Source organism: Columba livia, chromosome 2, assembly GCF_036013475.1.
Source record: "Columba livia isolate bColLiv1 breed racing homer chromosome 2, bColLiv1.pat.W.v2, whole genome shotgun sequence".
Taxonomy (NCBI): Eukaryota; Metazoa; Chordata; class Aves; order Columbiformes; family Columbidae; genus Columba; species Columba livia.
In genome coordinates, this window is record NC_088603.1 from 29,393,758 (window position 1) to 29,419,086 (window position 25,329).

Below are 25,329 nucleotides of genomic sequence, written 5' to 3' on the forward strand. Positions count from 1 at the left end.
GACGGTCAAATGCTGTCCATAAGAGGGCTGGTAAGCAAATTTCTTATTATTCCTTGTAACTGACAGAAGTTCCCCACTGACCCAGACACTGAGCATCACAGGGTTTTTTTCAATGTAGCTACTTCCCATCCTGATCATAGGAATCAGCAATACTTAAAAATAATGGCTGATGTAGGGATTACTCTTGTAATACCTGAAATGAAGGCTTTTAGAATATCAAGAACAAATTATCATGATTTCTTGCTTGACTGTTACCATACCCAGGAGTCCTGAATACCCTCAGAACTTGCTGCACTGCTCCTCACAATGGACAAACTGCTGCTGATATTCGCTCTGAGCCTCCCACGCTGCAGGTTGTTGCTGTGAACCCACATGATGTCGTTGGTCATGAATGAGGAGAATTTGGCATCACTGTCTGTGTAACTGCTCTTCAGGTGTTTGTGGGTTGCGGCTCGATCCCCCCACTTTGCCCCTTAGCGTCCTCTTTCCCCATCTAAATGAGGCCAGCTCCCTCAGCCTCTCCTTGCAGGCTGGATGCTGCAGGCCCTGTCATCTAGGTAGCTCTTAAGTGGACTGTGTTTTCTCATCTCTCTTGAATTGAGTGGCCTGAAACTGGTATGGCATTTTAAGCACAGCCTCATTAGTTCTGAGTAGAAGATCTCCTTGATTTTTCTGGTCCCATGTTCATTTAATCATACTGAGGCTGACACTCATTTTAACCTCCAGGTCCTTTTGGCAGGGGTGAGAGCAGCTCAGTTGCTTCTTAATCTGCACTGATGCCTGGAGTTATCCCCCCTCCATGCAAAATTTCATTCTGTTTCTTGATGAGCTTCACAATTATCTGTTGTTCTAATCTTCAAGCTTCTCAAGCAAATTTTGGATTGGTGCTTTACTGTTCAATTTGCCAGTCCACCCTTCATAACTTAGTGTCATTCTTAAAGTTGCATAGGGTGAATTTTGTCTCATATGATGATTTTTTAATGAACTATATTAGCCCCAAAATCACCCCTTGTGGTACTTCATCTGCTATTGGACATCATCATGATCTCAAGCTGTTGTCTGCTGCTCTTTGAGCCCAGCAGTCCAGCTGGCATTCAACCCATTCGTCTAGCCTTGCACTTAGTAATGAAATGCCGTAGGAGACTGTGTGAAAAGCCTTGCGCTGAATATGCTTGGCTATGTTAGCATGACTGCTCTTCCCTCATTCATGTAGCCAATCATTTCATCTTAGAAGGCAGTAAGGTTATTCAAATGTAAGCAACCCCTTCACACAGGATAAATCTTTTTTGAGTGCTCTGGGTTATTTTCATCCCTTCACATGTTTGAAAATGGATCCCAAGAGGACCTGCTTCTTGATCTTTCCTAGGGCAGAGGTGAGTCTGACCAGCCTGTGATATCCTAGGACCTACTTAATACCTTTTATTAAAGGGCATGTCTTAGTTTCAGTTGTCAGAGACTTGCCTTGGTTGTAATGACATTTCTTAGATCTTACACAGGAGCTCAGCAGAGGCAACAAGCATCCCTTTCAGAACCATTGGATAATCCCTGTGGATTTGAATACATTCAGACAGAATAGACCCTGACTCATTACTTTCCTGCTGTTGGCTGTCCTCCTTTTTCCCAGATCATGCTGGCTGGCATGGAAGTCTGAGAGCAGAGTTTCACTGTGCAGACCAAGGCATTGAGCACAAAGGCATCAAGTACATCAGCCCCTTCTGTGCTACCAGTTCAAATACGATCTGTGTGTTCTCTGGACTTCATTTAACTGCTAACATTCTTGTAGAACATCTTTCTGTTTCTTATCGGATTCATCTGGGGCGTTGCCTTCTGAATTTTGTCCCTAAGTGCTCAAGCAACCTTTAATACTGCTCCTGTGTAACTTCTATGTGTTTCCATATCCTGTGTGTTACCACCACTCATTTTGCTAATCTAGTTGAATAAGAAGTCTCTTGCTTAAGCAAACAGACCTGCTACTGTATTTCCTTGTCTCTTGCACAATGGGATGATGTGTTTCTCGGAGCTCTGAGTAACTTTTCTATTAAAAATCATCCCTTTCTCGCTTGATGACCTTCCTTTTTGTGACAGCCACCTGCAGGATTTTGCCTAGCAGTTTCTTTGACAAGTCAAGGTTTCCTCTTCCAAAGCTATGATACAGCTTTTTGTAGCATTTGTGATGAAGAAGTAGTAAATTCTTCTGTAATTTTTAAACCGTAACAGTGATAAGAGACTGCACTTGGACCTCCCTTTGTTCTCTAGACACAATGTTCCAATAAGCAATAAAGTTTCAGTAGTGCCATTAATCTTCTCAATCTAAACTATAAATAAAACCTGATCTTAATTGATTTCCGCGTATCTCAGCCGTAGCAGCAAGTGCATCACAGATTTTAACCTGGGCTATGATATACAGCAGTTTGGTAAAGAGGCTCTGCGTGATGCATTAGAGATTTGAGTGGCTCACAATGGAACTGTTATAGTTTTGTTTCTAGGAGTGGGAGTTTTGTCAGGAGAAAAACCTGTAAATGTATTGAAGAAGAAATTACTTTAAAAAGTTGGAAAAAATACCTGTTAGCCCTGAATCTGTGTTTTAGACTGATCAGACTAATATAATTACATGAAGCCTGTTACCTGCAGTGGGACGGTTCAGCCTTATTATTAGACACGTGCTTTAAAGAGCAGCTGAGCGGGAAAGCAGGATTCCTGCTTTGGCTTGTTTTGTGGTGCTCTGATAGTCATGCTTAGATTTTAACATATTGAAGTCACAAGGGAGGTTCTACGTGCTTCACCGTTATCAATACACCATTAATAGCTGATGGCTAACTCAGCGGCTTAGCCATGCATTTTCATTAACAGCATCATGAAAACCATGCAGTCCAGTGGCTTCGCAGTTGGCTCACCTTGTGGTGACTGTCAAGTGTTAAAATTTAGACATTACAATGAAATTCAGATTATCTTTTCAGAAGTCATCTCACCCCAGTGATAAAAAGCCAACCCACTGAAAATGCCTTCATCTCATTTTCTTTAAAGAAACAAACAAAATAATAAAATCTAATGTAGTATTATCATCAGAAAGATTAATGGTATGTTAGTATATTTGTGTAGTAGTTAAGAAAGAACACACTGTTCTTACAGTGAATGACAATACTTATAATAAAAAAGAGTTTGTGTAATATATAAAATATAAACATTTTTATTGAGTTTATGCAGTTGACTTACTTTAGTGATAGATCAAGTCTTAATTACACACAGTTTATGCAAGAGGTAATTTTACTGGAAACATACTCTGTGACTATTATCATCAACAGAACCTGAAGCCTTTTCAGCCTGCTTGGGGATCAGGCAGGTGAAGTGGTGGTTAATGCTGACGATTGGATTCTATGGGCATGTCTGGCACAAAACGCTGCTTCAGAGCAGCCCAACTGTTCCTGGCACTGTAAGACCCTCAGAAGTCTTAGAACTTAAGAAAAATTTGCTGTCTAATCAGGGGGAAAGCTCACTGTTTTGTCTTAAGGCCAGCTAGTCATGTTTAGTTGGTCAAGCATGTTTTGTGTGTGCAGTCAGCCTAAGACTAGGGCTGGCTGAGTAAAGGCCAACTTAGTTCTGCAGCGAAAATTTTTCCTAATTCTTTTTGTTTCACTTCATTCCACTTCCATGAAATAAACAAGGGGGAAATAAACCCCTGTCTGTGTGAGGAAATACCAAATGGCTTTCTTGTAAAGCAAAGTTTTACTTTTCAAATTGTATATATACCTATTTAGGGGATCAGAAGTATTTTGAAAATTATGTTTTGGTTGTTTAAGAAGTACCAAGTTTTGATTTAAATTATCAGCTTTCACATAATTCAAAATTATAAAATTCTGTCTTTAAATCGGTGTATGCTTCTATAGATAAAATAGCTTTTTAAATTTCTGTGCTTGCATTGCCTTTCCCTTTTTCTTCTGTTGCTTTGACATTTTTGCATGTTACATCCATCTTGATGGGTGAAATAATTGAATATAATATGTAACTTTGCTGTCAGGGTAGATATGCATTTCATAAGACTTCCCATCTGTTCACTTTCACAACCAAGACAGCATACAAACTGAGAAAAAGTGTGCATGTGGTAAGAGCATTATGTTGGAGATGGCACATTAAGCTACTGTGCTCCACTATTTCAGGTCAATTTCAGTTGCGTTTTATCTTACTGACTTTATAACACAGTTACTGTTGGCTTATTTGTACTAATGTTCCATTGATAAATTTGCCCTGCATCACAGAGTGTTGAGGAAAATGACTCAGTCATTTAAACAGGAGGGTATAAAGCAGTTTAGTATGTTAAAATATTTTTGTAAATATAAATTCTGTTTGATATTAAAACTGAGGCCTTGATTTCTTTTTAAATCTCTGCAAAAGGCTTATTTTTGAAGCAACACCTTTTTACAGGCAGTAGTTAGACCTAACATTTAGAATTTATATTCGAGTTACTAGTAATTCAGTTAATTAGTAATTAAACTGAGACACCTTCATGAAATTCTGTTTTGTAATCTTAAAAAAGCTGACTTGCCAGCTACATGTTGGTGACAACATCTGTTGCCACATCCTGATTCAGTTATAGTTCGTGATCATATAATGATGATTACATTATTCATCACTATTCAGTTATCCAAGTATCTGAATAAGATGGCTTCCTGAATGAGAGGCAAAATGACTCAAGTTGTAATAGCTGTACTGAATTTTGGAGAAAATATCTTTGTTAAAGAATACACTGATGCATGTAGATCACTTGTCGTCTGAGGTGCATGTCAGTGCCCGCCTTAGTTCTCCTTAATTCTGATGTAATCTAAACAAGGTGTCTGATATTTAGCAGAGCAGCAACATACATGAACAGCATCTGGGGACAGTGGCCCACTCATTTCCCTTCAAGGCTTTTTAAACTTCCCATCTATACCACAGTTTCTCTAAGATTTATGCTGTTTAAACTTAACTTCAATTGTGGTGTTCATACTGCTACATTTTTGTTAAAACTGCTGTAAACCAAACTTGGATGGGAAGATATGATTTCATACATGTCATAGCCTGGTTTTAAGTTATCATGCTCATTTTTTTTTCTTTTGAATGCATCTAAGTACTCAACTGAAAATACGTACAATCTGTTAAAGTGTAGATTACATGATATTGTGCAGTTGGGGTTGAGAATTAGTTTTGTGCTGTCATTTGACCTTGTGTTATACAAGCCCTAACTCAGTATTTAGGATGATAATAATAATAATAATGAAGTATGTTCTGTGATTTGTTTTTCTAATTATGTAATGAATATGCTAGCAACCACAAGATTCAATTGAATTCATGGGTTGGCATTCAATTGAGTATATTTTTCCTTACAGTCAGTACAGAGATTAAACTTGAAAATGCTCTCCTCATGTGTTCATTCAAAATAATAGCGGGAGGAAGGAAGAGTTTTGCTTGAAGTGGAAAGGGATAGTCAGTCACTCCTTGCACTTGCACGCAGAATCAGATAGGAACAGCTGCACAGAGGAGATATGCATTGCAAAAGCCAGATCAATTGGATTCAGTCACATCCAAATGAAATTACATCAGTCAATAACCTTCCTTTTAAGTTACTGAAATCTTCCTGGACCAAATTTCTCTTGTCAGGTTACTGAGTTTTGCCAATGATTAAAGTATCTTGAAATTGCTTCGATAACATCAAGGACCTTGTTGTGGCAAGGTCTGTAAATGCAGTCTCTTAAAAGAGAAAGCTGGGTTTCATGTAGAGTATTGAGTGTATTGAGAGAAATGTTTTTCATGGGTTCTCAGAAGCTTGTATTCATAAAGACAGTGCAGAGTGATGGAAAATGACACTTTTATTGCCAAATAAAACCATTTCACATATGTGATACCAATATTCTATTTAATCTTTTGTATAGGATATATTATTTCTTCTAGGCTTTGAAATGGTTTGAAAATGTGTTCTTGTTTCAAAGTGAGCATAGTGGTACTTGGAAAACAGAATTCTGTAAATCGGGACTACTGATTAGTCTGATTTGTTTACCTCATTTATGCAGTGACCAGCTCTAAGTGTCACTAGTTACACTCCAGTGTTCCAGTTATTAGAAGGAAGCAGAGCTTTTCTGTTCCAGTGGTACCTCAGGTTCTGTGATCTTTTGTCCTGCAGATAACTTATTTACAGACTAATCAGTGTGTATATTAGCGAACAGAAATCTGTAACCACTCAGGAAGCATTTATTAATATTTTTTACTTGATCAGTACTGAGAAAAATTGAAGTAATTAACAGTGTCTAGAAGACACATTGCTCATCATTGTTTTGGGGGTCTGCTTTTTTATTTTTTTCCACTAAAGAGCTCTGCAGCTCTCATCCACTTAATGGAGTTATGAGTACACATCAATTCCTGGGATGAGGGGCTGTACCTTGAGCAGCTTGAATTTTAAAAATGCGTATAACTTGTATCACTTACAGATGGTTTGATGTTTACTGCAGATATGGTTCCTTGCTTTCTAAAACTGGTTTTTGTCAGCACTTCTTCTATAATTAAATAGCTATAATTAAATAGCTCTGTTTTCCCTCTATTTCATTACCATCTTACTTCATTCAAGTTTCCAAATACCTCTTTAGGCTTGACAGACTTGCTAGGTGAGAGGGTCCTCATGTTTCAGAATTGGTAAGGTATGCTGAAGCAGTTTCCTACCTTCAGATCTTTGAAGATAAACTGAGCTTACATTATGGTTGCAAATGTATTTTACTTGTTCCCAGGTAGCAGCCAAAAACATTGTTCTCACAATGGGTATTTATCTGATGAAAGCAAGTATTAAAATGGCTAAAAAAGAACAAGGATCAAAACTACTAACATAAGCATTACATTTGTCTGCGATTTGCACTTTCCAGTAATGGTTACAAAAATGAAGAGGGCCTTTAGCAATTCCAGTAGCAAGTATTGAAATAATTTGGGGGGGTTCTTGTGCTGTAGATTCCTTTGAAAAGGAAATTTGCACATATTCGTAGACCCACGTCCCCCATTACATAATATTTACTTAACTGAAGAGCAGATTACAGGGAAGAGAAGTGAAAAGGGTGATGTGTTTCTCTCTTTTTGTACCAAAACTTGAAGGAAGGGCCTTCATAGTTATATTTGTCCTGGAATGAAGGAGGTGCTTTTTCTGTCTGCTATTTGTTCTATCTACTGGTGAGAAATGAAAGCTGTTCAGTTTTGCTCGCTGTCCTTCTTTCAGAAGTTTGTGTTCAGTGAACTCCTTTCCCAACTAAGACCAAAAATGCAAGACACCGCAGGCAGCTCTGGATACGGCAGTCAGTAGAAATTCAAGTGGATGTGTAGGAAAGGGAGCAGTTCTTTGGATGATGGAAAGTTGGGAAATGGTACATAAGGGTGGGAGAAAAGCAAAAGCAAAGAATGAAACAGGAGAAATGTCATCAGTGTGGGGGAAATTTTTAGTAAGTATTTTTCCAGAATCAGTAGTCAGTTACCAGATGATTTTGTGGGTTACAAGCTTAATAAAGTATTGTATTTATCCACTTATATTCCTTCTAACAATCCGTTGTTGGTTAGAGTTGTGTTTAAACAAAGTCAGTTTAACTTAATAATACTTAACTAAATAATATTTAAATTTGAGAGGGGCGAAGATAATGCTAAATCATGTAAAATAAATAATCTCAAGTCAAATTTAAAAAAGAGCAGAAATGGAAAAATTGTCCACCCATTTAAAAAGTATATTAACGTTAGTGTATCAGTAAATATTATAATATTCTTTAAAATTTCTTTATATGTTATCAATAAAAATGCAATGCACAGAAATATTATTGGAATCACTAGTGCAGGTGCAGGTTACTTTCACTTCCCACTTGATGCTTGTGTTCTTACAGCCTTACCTAAAGTACTACAAAAAATTAGGATCTTAGCTTTGCTCTATAGTTAGAGTTTTCGTCTGTGAGCCTTGTTTGTCTTTTGTTACTTCAATTTCTGAGCCTATTGTTAAATTTTAACTTAGTATTGTATTAGTTTAGCTATGCAGTTTGTTTCATATATAAAAACATGTTTTCCTAAATGTAGTTTTTACATAAAATAATTTTTGAATATAAACTTATTTATGTAAGAGTACAATTATATATACATTTACATATATGTGAGTGCATATACATACATATATGTGTGTGTAAATATATGTACACACTCATTTTGAGAAACAGAAATAAAAACTTGTATTAAAAATATAGATCACTGTATTCGTGTCCAAACCTTGCAAGCCCAGATGGGGCACAGGCTGTCACATTCTGATGAGCTGCCTCTGATGGTGCAGTTGCAGTTACTCATAATGTTGCTGAGAGGACAGAGGTGGCACAAAGACCTTGAGCTTGTCTCAGATTGTTTGCTGCTGCCACCCTTCATGTTACTGTTCTTGAATGTGCACTAATGTCAACTTTACTCGCTCTGAGCTGATCAGAACAAAACCAGTTGCACTCACTAAAGGAAGAGGATTATAATAAGATGACTATTAAAAGTGGTTCTATTTTACAGCTCAGCTTTTCTTCATTTTTCTTAAAAAGTTACAAATTGGACTCTAGTATTGCAGTTCAGGACACCTGATTTAAAATTCTAATCGTGTCCTGAGTGAGAGATGAAGTGAGAATTGTAATGGATTTACATGTGCTACTTCCTTGCTGTCCCTCTAATTCCTAGACTCAAAATCCTTACACTCAAAATTAAAATTAGTTTGCAAAGAACTGTGTTTGGAACATGTTGCAACACTATTGCTCCTGTTCATCAGATTATTTTTTGTTTTATGAGAACAGGACAGCAGTTTAGAATTCCTTTTTATTTACAATTCTACTTTAATACATTTCAAAGTAGAAAACAAAACAAATGCAGTGGAGACTTTATATAGGTCAGTCTTTGGAAACTGATGTGTATTTGCTATGCCAGTACAGCTTAAATGGATTTTTTTCTACTTAAAAGATCTCACAATGCTATGAATTACATTAATTTGCTGTATTGCAAGTAGTTTTTTACAGTGTTTAGAGAATCAGCACTTTAAAATTGTGGAGTCTGAAAAAAGCATCCTTGAAAAGTAGATATGTCATGAGAGTGTCAAAAGACAGGAAGTACAAGTAGGAAAAAAAGCTGTGAAGACTTTTGAATTACTGCCTCAAAGACATAAAGACATTGTTTCAAAAGTGACTAAAGCTTCCTATGTACTGAATTATTTAATTGCATTATGAAAGAAACCCTCCCTTACTTAATGCTGATCCTAAGACTGATTTTTCTCTCAAATGCTGTTCTATGAAACACGCATTTTTTAAGGTTGTAACACAATACCCATGTTGTTTGTGCTTGTTATGTAGTCAATCCCATAGCTGCATTTGTGTGGGTTTCAAATCCGAGGAAAATGCTAGCTTCACGTTCAAGCCTACTGGTATTAAATTGTTACTTTTATGATTATTTTTTTTTTTCAAAAAAGGGAGAAAGTCTTCTCTGTCTTCTGGTGGACTACATTTGTTCTTTGAGCTATATTAAGAAAAAGTTTGAAGGATGCTAGACTTAACTCAGTTTAATGTTTTAATACTTAGAGACTCTTGGAAGTTTGGTATGAGGGTCTTAAAGTATTTGGATCTGAGCATACACATTGCTTGAATTTAGTGTGATGTTAAAATGTTTCATAAGACAGAGCAGAGCTGCTATGATCTTTCAATGTTAATATTTTTTTCTTATCACTTTACTGTGTAGATTCCCTTCATGAGACACAACTCTGCCACAACTCATCCTCGGAGGCAATCGTGGAAGCCTTTTATAATATGATTTTTAGATGTGGATAAAGCTCTCAATAGAGTACCTAAAGTAAAGGAGAACAGCTACCTTGTCTCTACTATAAGCTTATTATGACAAAAAGTTGAGTTTGCTTGTCAGGCTTGGATAGACTGTAATTGATTGGTTTGTTATTTGGACTGACAAGGTAGTTAATTTACCTGCAATTTTTTGCACTAATCAGGAACATTTCGTATGTGCATTGTTGAAAAATCCTGGATAAATGTCTTGTCAGAATTGTCCTATTAAGTAATGTCTTTTTCCCCTGTGCTTCATTGGCAAATGATGTTATACAATGCTTGGATTCACTGAAGAGTGACAGAAGCCTGTGGGACTTAAATATTGTGCGTTCCTCTATGGTGATACTGAAAGAAATGAGCAACGGTTTGCAATTCGCCTGCCGCTCTACTTATATGCAGTTTAATAAGAACATTTCTATATAGAACACCGTGTTGTACATAGACCTTACTGTAAAAAAGAAATGTTCACTAATAATGAGACCTGTAAAACACTTGGCACTTACTATCCTGAAGGAATAGATTTGCCACGGAAAAATTGATTTTATGCTTATTAGTATGAACTAATTGTTTCTGACTTCAGACATTCAAGTGAATAGAACTATACCTATATTGCTTTCTGAAATATTTTTAAGAAAAAGAAAAGTTTGAGTATATGCAGACTCTTGTTTTATTTGGCTTACTTCTCTTACTTCTCAGTGTTCAGGACAAGTTTATCTCCTCACAATACAAGTATGAAATTGTTATGTATAATAAGTTGGGGAAGGAATGAAGAACTGATCACACAGCATGACAGCTGAGATCTTCATCTTCGTCCACATATATCCCGGTAGATGCAGACATATTATGTTGATCTACAAAATGGTACTGATCCAGTTCTTAAATCTACAGTAGCAGTGTGGTGGCATCTTCATCGTTTTCATCTTGAACTTGCTCGGAAAAATTCTGCTTAAATTAAATCACACTTGTAACTTTATGACATATAATCTTTGGATTTCCTGAGATATGGTGGTTTTTGTCATCTATCAAGGCACATTTTTATTTGAAAATATTTTTTAAACATAAGAAAGAAATTAAATGCTGTAATAAGTAATAGGAGAAATATACAAATTTCTGTATCCTTATCTGCAAGTCATATCTTACCAGGGCATTTCGTGTCTGGATATTATATTAAATAAAATTAACCTGATGTCTAACACGTCGTTTTGTTTTAAAAAGGGGATGGGATGATAACAGGGTAAGATTTTTGTCTTAATAATCGGAAATGCTTACCAGTCTGTGTTGGCAAGGCACACAAAGACACCTTAAAAATAAAGCAATTTGCTACTAGGAAATAGGTGTTCGTGCAGGATTCTGTTATTTAAGAATCCATTAATCTGTTTTAGGAAGAAAGGACAAAAGTTGGTGACCACTTGTCCAGAATTCTGGAAGTAAAAAGTTATATCCAAATGCTGTGCTAAAAAAGGTGTTTGCCCATAGGTCATGCTGACTTTAGGGAGTGGGGGTGGAAAAAGTAAGTAATGTTTACTGTGATTTATGATCAGTAACACAGTCTAGGTAGTGTGAGTAGGAGAGAATGGTAAATGTAGCATATCTTGCCTTTATTAAGACTTTTAAAATACTTTTGTGTGTGGCATTCTGCTAAAGAAGCCAGAGAAATAGTCTGTTAATTAAGCTGCAATAAAATATGTAGCTGATTAGAAAAATACACTAATTACCATGGACACACTGTCGAACAGGAATGGTATTCCACTCATGGGGTTCCACTCAGAACTCTCCTGGATTCAGTATTATATTTTTTGTTATTTTTTGCCTTAGTGTATTAGGTGCTGGGGTAAAGTGTTTGGTTACATTTGCAGGTGATGCCAGATTTATGTGATGCACTACAGTGTTAGAATTAAAAATGAAATTTTAGGAGAGCATTCAGAAAGAGCATGTGGTACAGTAAAGGAAAAGGCAAATCACTGTTTAGTACATGATTAAGATACAAAGAGTAACTAGCTAGGAGATACATCTTCAAAAAAGAAGGTATGTGGGAGTCTGAATCACAAACCGATCATGAATCAAACTGATCATACCTGAGATGTCCGAAGAGAGGTGTGAGGTGTTACATTTAGCACATGAAAGTACTCCTCCTGAATATTCAGAAGACTACTGTCTCACCCCTGGAAAAGCCTCAGCATATGCTGGCCGCTTTGGCAAGAAATACATAGAGACAGTCCAAAGGTAACTGAATTACATGGTAAGAAGACTACAGGAGACATAAATGACTAGAAAAGCTTAAAATGGTTGGATTTCTTTAATTTAGAGAAGACTGGGGAATCTCTCTTCAAACATCCTAAATTAGTATAAAAATGAGAGAAGTTGCTGCAAAGAATGGAAAAAAGGAGTTCTTCAAATCTGGTCAGACCAAAAATAAGTTAAATTGTAGCAAGATGATTTGGATTAGGCAATAGAAATTTTTTTTTTAACAATGAGAATAATTACACTACAGAAATTTGTTAGGGAACTTGAGCAATCTCTGCTGTTGGAGGATTTTAAGGACAGATTAATGTGTGTTAAAAATTGTTTGAGTATTGATACTCCCATGAGCATGCTTAATATTCCAAGGAGGTTTCCTGCTGTATTTCCTATGGTTGTTCCCCAGTACAACTTCTTTGTAGGATTTTGTTCCTTCTTTGGCACTTTCTTTTTACATCAGGTTTTAGTGTAGTTTTGAATATCTCTCTCTCATTCCTATGAATTACTATGTCATTTGCCTCTTTTCTGGAAAGCCAGATGTTAACACTTGATATTTCACCTTTTGAAAGAAGTTTTATGGCAATATTCAAAGCGATAATGGACTTCTCTAGTAGTTCACAAACAGTACACCATTCAGTATAGTTATTAGGCTGAATACCTGAGAATGGCACTATAGATGCAGTCATGTATTACGACTAGAATGTACTTCAGAAAAACTAACGCAGCTTTTGCTAATACATTTCTTAAATTTTATACTCTTCAGTTTGTCAGGGGGGGTTATCCTTGTTCTTTCAGAATTTCCTGGTTTTACCAAGAAAGAAAATATTTTGGACTTTTTTGAGAATTCTAATTTGTGTAGCAGTTATCTTAATAAATGTCTTGGAGGTATTGTCTTCACAGAAGTACTTAATTTAAACTTAAAAATACTGTAAATATAAGTTCTGTACTGTAACTGTATGATAACAAAAGCAAACACACTTGACATACTGTTTACATGTTGATGTAAACACTCCCATTGTATATGTGGGCCCTTAATTTTGCAAGATAATTTATCAAACTTGTGTGTTTTATAGTTTTTAATTACTATGAGAGAGAGAAAAATGAGCATTTCTTGCTGAAAGGAAGCTTTTCACTTGCAGGTGTAGTAAGTAAAGTTTCTTTATAGTGTTGTTATAATTCATTGTGTACACGCAAATTGTGTACAGTTCACGAAACAGATGACTTGTTGACCATTCAGAAAAAATCTGGGTTACACAGGAATGTCACATAACAATAGCCAGTTTAGATTCTTCCTTGCCCATGAATAATCAGTGTTAGGTTTTTGGATTTTTGGGGTTATTTATTTGTTTTAATAGTAAAAAGCATGAATTAAGTAGGAGGGGTGACAGTTTGGGGTTTAGCATAATAAATTTAGCTACACAAATGTCTGCCAGACTAATGTTTATTTTCTTTTGCTCATTTGAGCTTTAATTGACGCTATTTCTCAGTTCTGTTAAAATGAAGTATTTGATGTTTAGTTTATATCATAATAAACATCTGTGGAGGTGGGGAGTAGAAGCTAGATAAAATGTTTTTTTCTTTTGAATTTGCAAGTAGAATGTTTTCTTTACCTTTTTTACTTAAAAGCAGAATGGCTTAGAGGTCAAAGCCATAGAAGTTCACGCTGTTATGTGTTGTAACTAGAGCTAAATACAGGATTTCTTTAAAAATTAGTTGATGTAGCAGATGCTGAAAAATGTAGCACAGATCTTCTGAGTGAATGAAGGCTTTTCCACCAGACTATTTTATACTAAAGAGAAAAACAATAATTTTATTCATGTCCTTGAGTTTGGACAGAACGTTGAGTAAGTTAGAGATTATACAGTTTCCCACATACAGAACTGTGTAAGTAGTTCATCGTGAAACTACTGTTAGCTGAAGATCACTAAAGTCATCCTGCTCTGTCGGGCCGTATGTCCTTCTTGCCCATACACTGTCTTCATCAGTAGTAGGTGGATATAAAAACCAGAATGTAATAATCATCCTGAGTCTGGTATATTCTCTCACCTTTCAGCAATATCCATGCCACTCTCTTCCAGGCATAACAGAATGAAGTAATATATACTGTCTCATATAACATTATAAACTATGGAAGTCAAGGACTTCCTTTTTGTATGATTGCATTGTTCAAAATAGAAATTTGAGTGTGGCTTTTAATTACTTGTAGAATACCATAAGCATTATTCTTCCCAGAAAGAGTATTTCATTTACTTAAATGAAAATTGTGAAAAGATTATAATCAAGAAAGAAGTAGGTTGGAAAAAACCTGTAGAGGACGTCCGTTCCAGCCCCCACTCAAAGCAGGGCTGACTGCAAAGTTAGATCTAACTTTGAAATTAGATGAAGTTCCATAGCATTACATACAGTTGAATTTTGAGCATCTTTGGAGATAGCCTTTCAGGATAACCAGTGTCTGTGTTTGAAGAGGCTATATAATTAGGCTATATCCTGGTTTATATTCAGTATTGCATGCAAGTGCAGTCATGGAAGAATTTTAGTGCTGGAATCTGTCACACTCCTGGTGCTCATGTCCCATAAAGCTTGGCTGGCCTATGTGAGAAGACTATTAAATTATCCTGGTGCTAAAGGTTTCTTAAAACTGTTCTCTAGAACAGAAACAGCAAGGTGACTTGACCATTTTGAGTTGTTATGTTCCTTGTAGGCAAGGAAAAGTGTGTAAAAATTGGGAAGAGGAAAAACAGCTTTTTCCATTTCATACTTTAGTATGTTTTTCTCTTTTGGCAATATTCTGCCTAAAAACAAAAGAGCTTCTGAGGATCTAGACCTCATGTTTTAAATTAGAGTCTGAATACAGCACTGCATCACTTGTGGTCTATGCTTGGCCTATGACATGTCACAGCAAAACAAAAGCAATTTCTGTTGGAATCTGTGGGGCTGAATTGAAGAGTTTTGGTGTAGAATGGCAGGGTAATATACAAAATGTATTTTCACTTCACTTTGTTTCAAGAGTTGTCAGAAAAAAAAGCTAAAAAGAAGAATGTTTTCCACATATTCCATAAAGAAATAGCACTATTGTTTTGGGCTCCTCCCTCAGTAAGTGCAATAAATGTACTGTTTGGACAGCATTAATAATAGTGCACTAAATATAAGATTATTCAGTTATGTCACCATTAGATCTTTAATTTTATTCTTTACATAAAGGTACAGGAACGTGTACATTACATGTAAGAGCTGCTGATAGAACCCCTGCCATAGTATTCATTCCTCTCACCCAGAACTTATCAGTTCTGTGGGCTGGTTGCAATTAAGGTGTGACACCTGCCCCAGTCCAGTCAGTCACCTTGGTTCTCGGGTTTGAATTCACTTGAGCTACATCAGCTTACTCTGTTTTTTGTGCCGTTTGATCTATCATACAGACACTAACAAGAATCAAAATTATGACAGTGCCTTCAGCTGTCATAGCTGGGTTTTAAGTTGTTCATCCGAACCCCAAAATGTGCTGGAATTTAAAATTAACCCACATGCGTGTCTCAAGCTGTTCACAGTTTCAGAGGGGCCCAGCTCTTGAGATCGAGGGGTTAAAGGGAGAGAGACCAGTGCCCAAGAATAAGCATCTGTTCCTCAGGTGTTAAGAGCCTTTACTCAGAAATGAGGCCCAGAACAAGCCAAGGAAAGGTGCATTTAAATGGTTAAATCCTCACAGGTGCTGGAATAGCCATCATGTTGTATCCCTCCAGGTAATGGGTGAGCCAGTGCACACCTATGCAGTTCTCTGAGAGTTTAAAAATTCTGGATTGATTACTTCTCATTTTGTTCTAGTTAGTTCTAAGCTTGCCAGAGTAAGTCTTATATGATAAATTCTCTAATTTTAATGGTGATGATGGTTTCTCAATAATGTATCAAAGTTTTATTTATTTTTTCCATTATAGTAAATCTTTCTAAGCTGTTGCGATGAATGAAGAGTAGCACATATATTTTGCAATTTTGTTCAGCATGGTACCTTTTGACATGACACTGCAGACGATGGGCAATGGTGTGTACATAAGAGAGATTTTCTGTAGTCTCTGAAGCATATTTGGAAAGTTGTATTTAAAGATTAGCTTATTAATGTTGTGTTTCAGGGACATGTAGGTAATTACTTTTACAGCTTGAGATGGGTGATGCTGTCTTGTGAATGCAAAATAGGTTCTTCACTCTGGCTGAATCAGCTCTTTGTGGTTTTCGATGGTATTAACCAGTGACTTACAAATGTGCCAGCAATGGGCAGGTTTTGTATTCACTGCTCCTCTGTAAAAGCTCAAGTCCTTTTCCCCTGTGCTTGCAGAAAGACTTCTGCAGGCCAACTGATAAGACTCCCTCCTATGCAGGTAGATGCAATGTAATGAAATTGGATGTGTGTGCTGGGCTTTGTAAATAAAATGAGATTGACCCCAGCCATTATCTCATTTATCTCATTTACATTGTAAAATCAGTATCTACACTATTGATTAGAGCATAATTAGTTAATTATGAACAGGAAAATGCAGAGTTATGTAGGGCTTGAGCACAGCCAGCTGTACTGCTAAAAAACTAATAAAAACAATCCAAGGGCATGAGCAGATGGAGATCACTTTATTAAAGAACAAATCAGACATATTTTAGGTATGAAAATGCTTAATCAAGCTTTCTTGCTGTGAAGATGTAGCTGACCTGCATTTTATACTTTTTTTAAGTAAAAAACGTTTTCTTATTTTTTAATTCGTTAACCTCACTCCTTCAGAATTCACCTTTCTTCTTCACACTCCATTTTCTCAGTGTATAGTGGACATATATCTATCCTCATTAATTGCTGGAATGAGGACCACAGTGATTTCTAATTTTGATGCATAAAGTAATTTCAGGCTTGTTAAAACATTGATAGTAAGCAATTACCTGTCAGTTAGAGGTAATTTATGAGGTTAGGTTAGCTTGTCTTTGTGTGGAGCTCTGGTTTTATTTTCGCAAAGTTTTCAGTACAACTGCTAGCCAGGCCACTGAAGATGACTGTGCACTTAATTACATTTGTAAATCACGTGCTTAACCACAAAAAAGTTATCCACAAATAATAGCAAGATAAAATATTTGCTGGATTGAAAACTATTTTGAAGATGTGACCTTGAATTCACAAGGGTAAAAATTTTAACTGAACCTGTAAAATGGACAAAGTGATTTCCTTTCTCCACCCAGCCTGATAGTTTAACTTGTGTTATTAAGCCATCTTCAGGTTGGAAGTGGATGATACTTGTAAATGAAAGCGCCGTGCGACTCCTTTGCTCTCTAAATGTCTGTATTGTGATTGATCTCCGAGTGCATTTACTGTGAGACTGTCAGCATGACACCTTTTGTGACCCAACAATATCATTCTTTAATTAAGTTGAAAGTACTGCTTATTTTCTGTTGCTTTCTTATTTTCTCCTTCTGACAGTGGATTTTCTATGTAGCTAAACAAAAGAACACAAGTAATAGTATACACCGGAGGGCTTAATCTCACTTTACTAGTGCAATTTTAACCTAGGTGTAAGGTTTTCTATCAGAATTAGGAATTAGGAATGTCAATGTGATGTGTGCAAGCTTCACATTTGGTCCCAGTTCAGTCTCAGCAGACAGAGAGCTGCTGGACAGCTAGAGCATCATCTATAACCACAGTGCAGTGTGTATTCAGCCATTTTCCCCACATCATGCTCAGGGAACTTCAGAATCAGTGGATTTGTGCCACAATACAGAAGTTGTATTCCAATAAAAAGCAGTATGATGTGTTTAAAAATAGCTTTTATCACCATGCAGCTTTTTATGTTTTGATACATGAAAATAAGCTTTCGTTATTTGCATTTTCTCAGCTGCGCAGATGCAGATAGAAGCTATTGGTATCTGAAAACGTTCATACAGATATTTTTAACTCATTCTAGGAAAATGCAATATTTCTTCTGCCAAACTAGACAACTTTGAAGTGATAAAAGTTAATGACAATAAATATTGAAGACGTTCAGCTTTAGAAAGGTGCCTTCAGAACTGTATTTGATTTCATAATGTTCTGGTTATTTCAACCCAGCCTTGCAAACTCCCTCATTTTGATTCTGAAACGTGGCTGAAGGTGCAGTCAGGAAATACCACATTCTAGATACAAAATGGAAAAGATATAAGAAGAGATGGTAAAGTGCAATTTTAAAGAAGAAACATTTTCTTTTGAAGATATGAACGCTTGTGTTTATAGAGAATCACTTCAGAAAAAAAAATCTAAGTACTGTTTGAAGTCAGATGTAGATTTTTTTGATTAAGCGCTAAAAATACACAAAGTGAGTCAGAATTAGTGTGATGCTTTATTTTGTGTTAGGGGGTCCCAAACAGTTTACAAGAAGGGAGTTCTGATAAGGACTGCTCAAATGCAAGCATTTACATAAGTAAGGTTCTAGATATATATATATATAGGTTAGTAAAAATATATTCATTTACAGACGGTAACACTGAGGCTCAAAAGAGGCTTAATCTTTTGCTGAAGGTCAAATAGGCTGTTGGGATGTAGGAGCGTGACGTGTCTCATCTCCCACTCTCAACCTTTTTATTATTTGAATACGCCTTTCACAAGAAATAAAAATACATATATTCCTGATTGTAAGTAATATATTTCTACATTAGAACTCTTACATCTTTAAAAGCTGAGAATGGCTTCCTTTTTTTTTAAATGTGTTCTTTGTCCTGGATTTAGTTATAAGTAAACACTCCTAGGGATCTAGATTATAATCTGGTAGGTCCTACTTTGTAAAAATACAAAAGCCATGTCCGTCCAATGTTGCATACTGATGATAGGTAGATTATTGCTTTTAATAGCTACTTGGTGGAAAACAGTACACGCAACACCTTTAGCAATGATTGTGTCTTACATATAACTGCTAAAAACAGGTGGCTTCCCTGGCAAGCTCAGCCCAGAGAACAAGGACAGAAGTATTGATTTAGATTAAACGATCATAATCAGAAAACAGTTACTTCTTTTTATTTGGAGACTTGTCCTTGGAGAAACATCACGTGAACATTTTCTTCTGTTAATACAGCAGTGTGTTCTGTTATTTAAATCCTCCTGTGATGCACCGTGTGTTCTGTTGATAAATTATATCCCTCTGATCTGATGATGCCTGTGCCATGCTGCTACTGCAAATTTTTTTATATATTTTTGTGTTTGCATGTTTTGTAGAGGAGAAAATGAGTGGCCAGGGAAGCAGAGAAAGAAAGTGTAGGGAACTTCTTAGAAAATATCTGTTTTAATCAGTCTGTTTCCTATTTTTGAATAATTTATATTTTTATATCACTTTAATTCAGAGTTTAATGGCATTTAATTAAGAGAATATTGCAAAGTAAATTTGAAAAAAGCTTTCTTTTTCATACACAAGAATACAGGAGGTATGCAAATAAAGTGAAGTTCATCAGGATATAGGAAAATCTCTTATTTACTTTTAGAAATAGCTTTCTCTTCTTCAGCATATTGTTGTACTGATTTAAAAATCCTCTCATGAAGCACTTGTTATACTGTAGCATTTCTTCAATGCTGGTAAATTGAGAATAGGTGAACAACAGCTATACTATTAGTATATGTTCTGAGCTTTTTATGTTGACCATACATAGTACAAAATATGAAGGAAAGGCTTAATTAAAAAAATAACAAAATTGTTTTCTGTACATAGGGCACTTTTAAACCTGAAAGATCACAGTGAAATTAGCACCCGTTTCCCGAAAATTCAAAGCAAATAAGAAAATATTTTGTGCATTTATTTTTCAACCACACTGTTCTAGTGTAAAAAATATAATTCATAGTTGTAAATTAAACTTGAATTGTTGGATATGAGAGGGAACATTGCTGGGTTTGCCTTGAAAAATGAGATGTGTAAAATGGTGTCTTAAAACTATGAACAATCAATATAGTTACCATCTAAAAACCCCCAAAACATCTGAAAATGACCTTGAATTATATTGAAATATCTAAAAAACTGAGCTGGTTTGTTTTACTTTTTTTTTTTTCTTTAATTTGCAAATCTCTTAGATAATCTCTTATATATGTGACTATGACAAAGTTGATATATGAGTGTCTACATCAGATATTCCAAATTCAGCAGAACCTACTTGAAGTGTTTGTGTTTGAAAATTACACTTAGAGAAAATGGATTTTCTGTGTTGTGACAGTGGATCGGGAAAACTTGTGCTGAGAATGTCAGTGAAACTCGATCTAAAATATTCTAGAAATGCAATCAATATGTAAATAGATATTTTGATTTTTTTCTGTTGCAGGTGTGACGAATGCAGACTTTGCTACCATTTTGGCTGCCTCGACCCTCCCTTGAAAAAGTCTCCTAAGCAGACTGGCTATGGATGGATTTGTCAGGAATGTGACTCTACATCCTCCAAAGTAAGTTAACTCATCCTGTGAAATAGCTGAAGTATTCTGGTTTTAGCAGTCTTATTTAGCATCTGAAATTGTTGTTGAAATGCTATACATAGTTCTGCTCTGAAAAAAAATAGAAGGTCATAAAATAATGATTTCAGATTCTCTGTAAAACAGCTTAAAAAAAGAATGTATGCAAAATGGAAATAATAAAGAGAATTTTATTATCCCAGTTAAATTATTTCTTTTCACATTATGTTCTCTCTGACAAAGGAGTGTGGATATTGTATCAGGATTGGTAGCTTTATTGACAAGTGATAATATGTCAGGAGTAGTAAAGAATACAAACCTCTAAGGACAGTGATAAAAAATACATGTTTTTTTAAAGAAATGAAGATAATTTGAATTACTAAGCCTGTTTTTTTTACTGGAAAAATCCTATGAAGGTTGTTAATACTGTATATTGATTGGTATGCCTTGATCAAATACAAGATTATAAAACTGGAACAAATTTTTTGACATGGGTTAACTGTCTTTGATAATATTGACAGTAGTAGTATGCTTCTGTAGTACCGACTTTTCAAAAATAAAGATTTTGATTTTTTGCACAGAAGCTTCTTTAGTACTGGCATTCTTTTCTATCATCGCCATAATCTCTGAAGAGGCACTTCCCAAATGATTTTCAAAATTGGATTTATAAACGCACCTGATACCACAGTGTTTAAATAATAGAGTATTCTAAAAGTCTTTGATATTTTACAGGCTACTCCACCACTTTCTATTTCGCAGAATTTTTTAACTAGTAAGGCAGTGATTCAGTATTTGGATACACGGGGACACAGCTTTGCAGGGATGCTGTCTTAGGTTGTGTGTGGGCATATTGGACACTTAAACTCTTTCATCATGTTTTGGCTTGCTAGTGTCCGTTTCCAACTGGAAAAAACATGATACTCAGTTTCATGTTGTGGGGTTAATCAAATTGTTTTTCTGCAAGGACATATGAAGACAGACATCGGAAATTAGCTGTCCACTACGGTTTGGACATCAAGCAATCTTTCTTGAATGCCGCTTACATGCAATGGACGTTCCAAGAGTGAATTAAAATTGTTATTGAATTTCTGTCACCTGCTTAAACTAAAAGGGGTTCTTGATAACGTTAGTTAAAATCTTCCATCTCCTGTATTCTTGGCTGCTTCTGAGTAAACAAACAGAACAGGGTTTATAATTTCTAAATATGTTTCTGGGAGATTAACACACTGTGTACCAGATAAAATTTTAAAAATACTTTATTCTATATATTAAGTATGATTGGCTTCACTTAGTGCAAGGTGTGTATTAGTTTTGAGGTGCATGTTGAAAAATATGATGTTCTGAAAAGTAAACAATTTATTGTTAGAATGACAGTATATTTTGTGTTACCTTAGTGATTATTATAAATTTAAAAAATGCTTGTTATTTTGTCTCATTTTCCTTCATGAAGATTTTTAATGAGTAAATTTAAATAAAGTCTTTCGCACTTTCAAAAACAGGCAATTTGAATTGTATTTGGTGAATATGTAATGAATATGAATGATACTGAAAAATTGTCTTATGGGGACTCCTTGTGGTTCTGTTTAGTCACTTTCCCAAAGCTTTTCCACAGAGCTATGCAGAGAAATTTCTCTCAAAAAGCTCTATTGCTCTCCGTGTTTTAAAAAGTCTCTTTTTGGTAGCTTTATTTTATTCTATACGGTGTAACAAATTCTAACAATATGGTGTTGAGTTAAACTCCTTGCAACCTCAAAGTAAATGTGTTTTTAAAAGGATTAGGACTTTGTTTATCTACTTGGTTGTTTGCAGAGTGAATGTAGTGGATGGAATGTGTATTATATATCCACGATTTTGCACAGCATGTCACAGCCAGAAGGAGCTGGTACGATAAAGGTTTTTTCTACCCCTCAATAGAGGGGATAGTCTCTCAAATGTGTACTTAGAGCTCAGAAGAGGAAAACCCTAGAGAAGGTTGTGTTGTTTGCTGCACTCTGCCTGACCTGTGGATGAATCGCAAGCCTGAGCTACCGGCAATTTCAACCTCTCAGTCTAAATCCAATTTTTGATGTGTCATGGTAAAGTTTATTGTATGTATTATAGCAGCAAAATGGGATTGAATTTCCACCTTTGGCCAAGGAGGCTATTGTTTAGTTTCCATTCCTCCAATTTTGTTCATCTTTTTTGATCCAATTTAAGTCACTCTTGCAGTATACATTTTAAAATTCCCCAACAGTAGCTTCTGTAGCAGTACTGGGCCTTGAAAACAATTGGTAGGTAAATTACACCTGAGGGGAGCGATTATAGCACGTAGGATATAATGGTTCAGTTAGTTTTTAATTCTAATTAGAAATTTCCATTTTAGATGTTCAGGAAAAGTTGCATACTGCTGACAATGAATAATATGATTTTATTTTCAGATTTTGCTAAGCACTTGCAGATGTCAGCAGTACAAGGGATGTAATTTAGCAGTAATAAACATATGCTTTAAATTGCTATCTATCACAAATGTTGGACGTTACTTCCATTTTGCTCAAACTAGTCACAGGACTCTCCAGCAATTGTGTCAGTTTTTCCACCAGCATAACATATTCCGATATTACCCTGCCTGTCAAATAATAGACAGACAGTGACTTTGCTGTAGGGCATGAGGGCAACAGCTTCTCTGCTGGTAATAGTCGCTGTCACTTTTATGGAATGGGTGATGCTCACTACTAAGGTCTGACAAGCTCTCTCATCTCAAAAACATTGTGCGTTTTGTTACATCACATGAAAGCTGAAGTAAACCTATAAGCTCTCAATTTCTGTAACAGTATCCATCTACCCTGGAAAGGATTACAGTGCGCTTTCAGGATTTCCAAACAGCACTCTAAATCATAAATTTGCTAATAATTTCAAATAGTTATATTCAGAATGAGTATGTAATAAAACCTTATTTTAGTTGAATTTAAGAAAAATGAAATAAAATATAAATCAAATTATTCAGTATTACGATGTGGTAATATTTAGTAGGAATAAATGTGGCCTGTCCATTGTTCATTATGTGTGATAAGGGTCTCATTATGAGGTCTCATTATAATGTTAGATGTGTATTCCTTTCTGTTGCCTTCTATTTAAAAGGTATTGTTTAAAGTATCTCCTCCAATGTTAAAATACTGCAAAGGACCTAGACAGCAAAGAGTCTAAGCATCTATCATGGTGGTTAGAATGACAGTGCTAGTTAGGTTTCTGTCTGCTTATCTTTGTGTACAATCTATTTTGCAAAACACTGCGGAGTATACATGTCAGGTCATTATTTGAGTGCTGCAAGATCAGCTGCCTTGTCTCTAGACTTCTGTTTAGTTGGCTTTTATTTCATCTTTTTTACTGTATTGCATTTTTCCAGTGGAAATAAATTGTCAGTATATATGCATAGAATTCTCATCTAAACCCCTCAGGAAATATTTGCTGGAACTACAAATACATGACACACCAGCCCTGGCAAGTAATATATTTTTTTACACCTTTTGTGTTAGAAGGCAAATATGGATGATATTGCTTATTAGCCAAGTAAAGTATTTCTTTGGGTGGATCTAGCTTTGACATAGTGAACAAGCAAATGTAATTGGACACTGTAATAATAAAATATTTCATATAATATTTGAACCTTTTTTTATGTACTGTTTATTTCACATCTCTTAATTTGGTCAGATAAAATGGAGCAATTCAATTCCTGCAATCCATGTAATTTTATTCTAGTAAAGAATAAAGTAAGTGGTTAAGAAGGCCTGTGAGGAGTGTAGAAGTTCCTGATCTACTCACGATTTGTGCAGGTGGCAATCTCATTATGGTTTGTCTAATTTAGTTTTTTTAATTATGCCTTTTTTTCAAGCTCAGGAAGCATTTCTTCAAAGCATTTCCTCACACATGTAGTTTCACACAAGTGTGTTAAAAAATAAATAGTGAAACAAAAAAGTCCTGATGCCAAGCTCTCGGAATTTAGGCAACATCAAAATTAAGGTGACCCGCAACACTCCAAATCCTTTTGTGGCCGTGCATGAATTTGCAGCCTTTGATCATTTCATGCTGTGAATTTATTTTTTTTTTTGGTGTAGGAACACTGCCTTCTCTGATTTTGCTGTCAGGAGTCACTAAAAGGGATTAATTTGGTCTGAGTATTGGGAGAAAATACTGTCCTTAGCTTTTGCAAGGCCTTAAAACTGAACCGATGATTTTGAGAACAGAAAAAAAGAAAAGGAAGCTTGACCTTATGTTTGGAGTAGTTGAGTTATGACCAGAAATTCGAATTTTACCTTTGTCTCACCCTGTGAAAGCTAGACAAATTAACATTTTCAAATGTTTTGTGATTTTTTTGTTCCTTGTTTGCTATTGCATGGCTTGAATACCTTGGCCCGACATGCAAAAATGTGGAATTCTCAAAACTGCAGTGGATGATACTGTAAGCTGAGTTCTGAAAGTATTATACTATGTCTCCATAATTATGTGATCTGGACTACTGCAAATTCAGCAACTAATTTAATAGAAATTATAAGTCTTACTCTTCCTTTGGTTTTGCAAAATGTCAGTACTGCTCCCTTACTTTAGACATTTTTGTTAGATTTGGATGCGTTATTCTCTGGAGTTGCCTTTTCCTGCCCACTGGCTATAGGAGGGAGCCAAGCCAGCCACTTTAGATTAGCGAGGGTTATAGTTTAGGTGGGATTCTCCTTGCCTGAGTACACACAGAAGATGATTGAATCAGTGTTGCATGGACAGACTTTATCTGGGCATTTACTAAACATTTAGAACAAAACATTTTCAATATAGCCAATGTCTTTAACATTTTATGTATACAAGGAAACCTTATTT

At 35.6% G+C, this 25,329-nt stretch overlaps 1 protein-coding gene across 8 annotated transcripts in view; it reads left to right on the top strand.

The window, feature by feature from the left end:
- The window catches only part of PHF14 (PHD finger protein 14), a 166,135-nt gene that overhangs the window by 93,537 nt on the left and 47,269 nt on the right, over window positions 1-25,329 (top strand). For 5 of the 8 annotated variants that reach the window (XM_065051166.1, XM_065051165.1, XM_065051169.1 and 2 more), the window contains exon 17: window positions 20,361-20,478. In XM_065051166.1, the coding sequence (XP_064907238.1) occupies window positions 20,361-20,478 (118 nt within the window). The other 3 variants (XM_065051171.1, XM_065051170.1, XM_065051172.1) reach the window with 3 other exon arrangements.